At 40.6% G+C, this 6,405-nt stretch overlaps 1 protein-coding gene across 1 annotated transcript in view; it reads right to left on the bottom strand.

Annotated features, from left to right (window-relative positions):
* Window positions 1–6,405, bottom strand: part of ZFX (zinc finger protein X-linked) — a 65,515-nt gene that overhangs the window by 37,835 nt on the left and 21,275 nt on the right. Inside the window, exon 4 of the mRNA XM_017514568.2 lies at window positions 3,033–3,121. Coding sequence (XP_017370057.1) covers window positions 3,033–3,093 — 61 coding nt within the window. The 5' untranslated portion in view covers window positions 3,094–3,121. The remainder of the gene's footprint in view (window positions 1–3,032; window positions 3,122–6,405) is intronic.

Here is a 6,405-nt window from a genome sequence, read left to right as displayed (position 1 = left end):
CGGTGAGCCGAGATGGCGCCATTGCACTCCAGCCTGGGTAACAAGAGTGAAACTCTGCCTCAAAAAAAAAAACAAAAAACAGAATATGTTCACTTTAATTTCAACAGAACTTTTACAAAATGCTAATATTTGTTTTCAATGTTATCATTAGGCAATAAATCACTAATTTCCATTTTACATACATAAAGATAAAAACATTTAGTGGCAAGAACACTGGTTACAAAATGTAAATCAGCCGGGGATGGTGGCTCACGCCTGTAATGCCAGCACTGTGGGAGGCTGAGGCAGGCGGGTCACTTGAGGTCAGGAGTTCCATACCAGTTTGGCCAACATGGCAAAACTCTATCTCTACTAAAAATACAAAAATTAGCCATGCATGGTGATCTGCACCAGTAATCTCAGCTACTCGGGAGGCTGAGACAGGAGAATCACTTGAACCAGGGAGGCGGAGGTTGCAGTGAGCAGAGGTCGCAGCCACTGCACTCCAGTCTGGGCCACAGAGTTAAGACTCCATCTCAAAAGCAAAACAAAACAAAACCCATAATCTAAATCAGAGAGTACAGCAGGGTAGGAGACTTATTAGTTTTGTGACCTTGGGCAAGTCATTCAACCTCTGAGTTTCAGTTTCCTCATCAGTAAAATGAGGACAGTAGGATCTGCCATGCATACCTCACAGGACTGTGGTGATGATCAAATGGGAATGTATGGGAAGTGTTCTGAAAAACTGTAATGAGAGGTTTCATTATTATTATGACATATGAAAACAGAGGCCCTGGCAGATTAAGTGACTTGCTCAAAGATAAATACCGTAAGTGTTATTAATCAAGACTAAAATGCAATACCCTTCAATCTACCACTTAGCCCATGACCTAGGCTTGCCTGTGGCGAGATTAAGTGAACAAACACTGTACATTTTTCTCCAAAGAGTTTAGTCCCTCCTTCAAGTATATTAATTATATTTCATGCTCCAAGAAAGAAAGAATTACAAACTTTATGTTTATCATTATCAAATTGAAATTGCCAAACCTGAGTTAAAAGACTATCCCAAGTTGTTAAGAAACACACACACACATCCCCACTGGATTTAGAGACTAAAGAAAATTTTAAAATTTGGCCAAGCACAGTGGCTCACACCTGTAATCTCAGCACTACGGGAGGCCAAGGCGAGAGGATCACTTGAGTCCAGGAGTTCCAGACCAGCCTGGGCAACATAGTAAGACCCCCATCTCCACAAAATAAAATTAGCTGGGCTTGATAGCACACACCTGTAGTCCGAGCTACTTGGAAAGCTGAGATAGGAGGATCCCTTGAGCACAGGAGTTTGAGGTTACAATGAACTACGATCATGCCATCGTGCTCTAGCCTAGCCAATAGGGTGAGACCCTGTCTCTAGAAGAAAAATAAATTGATAATAAAAAGAAAATTTAAAAATTTTAAATCACTGACATTTAATTTCCTGATAAAGTTCATTGCTATTCCTTTAATATACTACAATCTGATCATTCACAGTCCAATGGAAAACTTATTAACATTTTATTTTTAATTAAGGGTAGCTACCTGGTGTTGACATAAAACCCTTTTATATTTTTTTTCCTTTTTTTTCTCTTTCAAGACAGAGTCTTGCTCTATCACCCAGGCTGGAGTGCAGTGGCACGATCACAGCTCACTGCAACATCTGCCTCCTAGGTTCAAGCAATTCTCGTGCTTCAGCCTCCCAAGTAGCTGGGGTTACAGGTGTGCACCATCATGCCCAGCTAATTTTTTTGTATTTGTAGTAGAAACAGGGTTTCAGTATGTTGGCCAGGTTGGTCTTGAACTCCTGGCCTCAAGGGATCCACCCACTGTGGCCTCCCAAAGTGCCGGTATTACAGGCATGAGCCACCTCGTCTGGCCTCAAAACCCTTTTATATTATAAAACCAAGTATAGGCCAAGCGTGGTAGCTCACGCCTATAATCCCAATACTTACATAAGAAGCTGAGGCAGGCAGATCACATGAGCCCAGGGGTTCAAGACCAGACTAGGCAACATGGCAAAACCCCATCTCTACCCAAAAAAAAAAAGAAAAATTAGCCAGGCATTGTGGCACACACCTGTAGCCCTAGTTACTCGGGAAGCTGACCAGAAGATCACTTGAGCCTGGGAGGCAGAGGTTGCAGTGGGCCAAGATGGCGCCACTGTGCTCCAGCCTAGGTGACAGAACAAGACCCTATCTGAAAACTAACAAACAAAAAAAACCCAAAACACAAGTGTAATCACTTTGTAACATTATATAATTATAACCATGGGTAATCTGAAATACATTTTTTCTAATACTTTTTTTTTCCCTATTTTTTAGAACTTCCTGAGTATAATTTTCCTTGTACACTCTGGGGAGTGAAGACTCCATCTTCCTGAAACAGAAGTCTCCTTTTGGGAACTTGTAAGAGAGAGGGTTATAAAAATAGGACAGTGTCAATGTGGGGGACCTTCTTTATCTGCTGGGTATTGGAGAACAGAGAAATGACAGGATCCACATGTTATTTTACAATGAGTACTCTGATCAGCAGGCTAGATAAGAGAGACTAAGGGTAAGAAAAATAATGCAAAAGTTATTTCAGACTAAGTATGAGACGATAGAGCCTGTCTATGTGGTAGGCACTAGGATGAAGAAGAGCAGATGTAAACAAAGAATATTTTTTCTTTTTCCTTTTTTAAACAAAGGTCCAAACAAAGCTAACAAGCAATACTTTTAAAGGGAGAACCAACAGGAATTCAGGACATAACTGGGTAAGATATTATCTTCATAACTGAAGATAAAACTAAGGCTTTGATATCACTGCTGTCACTGACAAGAATATGACAGTTGGTTCTGAGGAGCCACCTCTTTGAGGAGGGTAATAATAATATGCTCACTGTAACATCTATGAATTTTGACAGGATAACAAGATAACCTAAGTGTGATTTATCAATGTTAGACTTCTAGCAATTTATTGATGTGATAACCAATTCCAAATCTGGTAGATGGGAAATGGAACAATTCAAGCAGTTATACCTGTTGCATCAAAAAATGAGTTTGGCTCTTGTGGTTGTAATTCAAGCCCATCTTCATCCATGGCCTTTAATTCTCATCAGTCACAGCTCCTAAATCAGGGGAAAAGGTAAACCAAAGCCATTAGTTTTTTAATATCATGTATTAAAATGTCACCATGATAGTTTCATTTCTGAGACACTCAAATTCTGTGAAAGATAAATGTGTATCAAAAATGTATCTATCTAATGTAAAAGAGAACTTAAGTGATTTACAAGGGTATATGGGCATCTATATGACAAGGCAGGGCAGATAAATCAAACAAGTCAACTTTGCCTGGACTTCTTTTTAAGTTGAAGTAATCAATGTATTGCTTACGTCCACTAAGTGAGCGTATCTTGATGAATTCTGATACATACATAAACCTTTGTAATCACTACTCTGAACAAAATATAGAACATTTTTAGGACCCCAACACTCTTATCTCCTCAGTCTGTAACACCCCATGTTCCCAAAAGGGTAACCAGTTTTGTTAAGGTTCGACTTAAAACACATTGTGTAGCTTATTGTGGGAAATGTTTGTACAATTTTCATATTCTCTAAATTTAATTAGAGAATATGAAAATTCTCTACTAACTTCCAACCAGTGGATTGAACACAGCAAAAATTCAAAGTACATAACTGTAATAAACAACCTTTGGGATTCTGCCTAACCTCTCTTAACTAACCCTCATCTAAAGAAGTAAATTCCCACAGTGTATTTATACTCTCCTGGCCACAGTTGATTGGCACTAGCTATAAAGTGGTAAAAAGTAAGTTCATCTTTAAGCACAATAAAATCAAAGTCCTATCCCTGAGAATCAAAAACCATGAGCAAGAATCAGTCCCTTCCCCTTCCTCCCTCCCAGTGGCTGGAACATAAGAGCTGAGGAAAGTCATTTTGCAACTCTGGCTTAGACTAGTAAATAAAAAATAAAAAGAATCCTGTGAGTGCTTTGAGTAACAGAATAGAGTAAGCAGGGAGGGGAGACAGCTTTTTAGCTCCTGGTTCTAGATCTATATTGAGGTCCAGCTATAACCCTGCCTTCAATTTTTATAAGACATTCCAATGGTCTTAATTCTCCCTTTTCTACTTAAGTCAAAAACTTATGACAAAAAGAACCCTAACCAATGATTTTGGCTTTATCATTTTTTTGCTAATTGTATAAGTACTATATGCTTATTAAAATTTCAAATAACAGAAACACAAGTCATTTTTCTAAAGCTAGGTGACATCATTCCTCTGTTCAAAAATGTTTAATAACTCCCTGCTCCCTCTACATAAAGTTCAAACACCTGTGTCATCTTCTAAGTTCTAGCCCCAAACTACCTTCCCACTATCATCTCCCCTAACTTGCCTTCAAGCACTTCCCTCTACTACCCTTGGCATGTACATAAACACATGTTCCCCACCCACACACAGTTCAGCCAAACAAAAATAATGCTCAACATCCCCATAAAACCCCAACTTTATATTTGATTCAGGGTTCCTTCCACCTGGAACACCTTTCCCCCATTATCTCTGCTTTAATCTTTCCCCCTAAATCTCCTTCCCCACAAAAAAAGAGAAAGCTGGAAATAATTTCTCCCTCTGAAATTTCCACAGCACTCTATTCTTCTATGACTGTACTGGTTTGTCATATTATGATTATTTATATATGTCTTATTTGCAGATACTAAATTACATATATATAGTCCTTTAAAAACATGGCATAGTAATAGAAATATCCATTAAATGAAACTGAGAAAAATTTACATTCATAAGAGGGATTCTCAACATATCAACTCTGAGATATATTCTATTCATTTTTAAGAGATAGCATGTTTCGGCCGGGTGCGGTGGCTCACGCCTGTAATCCCAGCACTTTGGGAGGCCGAGGCGGGTGGATCACGAGGTCGAAAGATCGAGACCATCCTGGTCAACATAGTGAAACCCCGTCTCTACTAAAAATACAAAAAAAAAATCAGCTGGGCATGGTGGCGCATGCCTGTAATCCCAGCTACTAAGGAGGCTGAGGCAGGAGAATTGCCTGAACCCAGGAGGCGGAGGTTGCGGTGAGCCGAGATCGCGCCATTGCACTCCAGCCTGGGTAATAAGAGCGAAACTCCGTCTCAAAAAAAAAAAAAAAAAAAAAGAGATAGCATGTTTCATGTTATTTATTCAGACTGTTTCAAATTAAAGTAAATGGGCTAGGTGCAATGGTTCACACCTGTAATCCCAGCACTGTGGGAGACCGAGGTGGGCGGATCACCTGAGGTCAGGCATTGGAGACCAGCCTGGCCAACATGGCGAAACCCCTCCTCTACTAAAAAAACAAAAAAATTAGTGGGGCATGGTGGCACATGCCTGTGATCCCAGCTACTCGGGAGGCAGAGGCAGGAGAATCGCATGAACCTGGGAGGTAGAGGTTGCAGTGAGCTGAGATTGTGCCACTGCACTCCGGCGTGGGTGACAGAGCAAGACCCTGTCTCAAAACAAACAAACAAACAAAAAAAACCTTCTAAACATTATGAAACACTATGACATTAAGCCAATTAAGAAGGCAATAAAGGGGATTCATTATAAGCCCTTAACCATACAAATTTCCCTACATAAACCCAATCCTCTACGAATTCTCAACCTGCAGAACAACTTTTCTTGACATTCATCCTCCTTGGCATTTCTATTATTAGAACTTAACAGACAATCAACTCCCTGATTTTTGAAGTGCTCTCTTTCCTCTATTGCTTTAAGTGACTTCTAGTTCTCTTTCCCCCTTCTTAACTGCTGGCTGCTCTGCCTCCCCTCACCCCTTACTACTGTTCTGCCCAGGGTTGTGTGCTCAACCCTCTCTTCTGCTTTTTCTTTATTCCCATGGTTTCAACTACTACTTCCACAACGAAGATTCCCAAAATCATCCTAACATGTCCAACAGACTATGGAATATTTTCATCTGGATAAACCCCAGCCTTCTCCTGATACGACCACTATGACCTTTTCCTTCTTCCCTCCTCATAGTCAGATTGCCAGATCTTGTCAACTCTCAATTTCTCAAGAATCCAACCCCGTTTATTTACTTATTTATTTATTTTGAGACAGAGTCTCACTCTGTCACCCAGGTTGCTAGAGTGCAATGGCATGATCTCAGCTCACTGCAACCTCTGCCCCCTGGGTTCATGTGATTTTCCTGCCTCAGCCTCCGGAGTAGCTGGGATTATAGGGGCCTGCCACTGCGCCCGGCTAATTTTTGCATTTTTAGTAGAGACGGGGTTTCACCATCTTGACCAGGCTGGTCTTGAACTCCTGATCTCATGATCCACCTGCCTTGGCCTCTCAGAGTGCTGGGATTTCAGGTGTCAGTCACCGTGCCTGGCCCCT

Source organism: Cebus imitator, unplaced genomic scaffold (genome assembly GCF_001604975.1).
Source record: "Cebus imitator isolate Cc_AM_T3 unplaced genomic scaffold, Cebus_imitator-1.0 Scaffold527, whole genome shotgun sequence".
Lineage (NCBI taxonomy): Eukaryota > Metazoa > Chordata > Mammalia > Primates > Cebidae > Cebus > Cebus imitator.
This window is presented reverse-complemented; position numbering and strand designations above follow the sequence as displayed.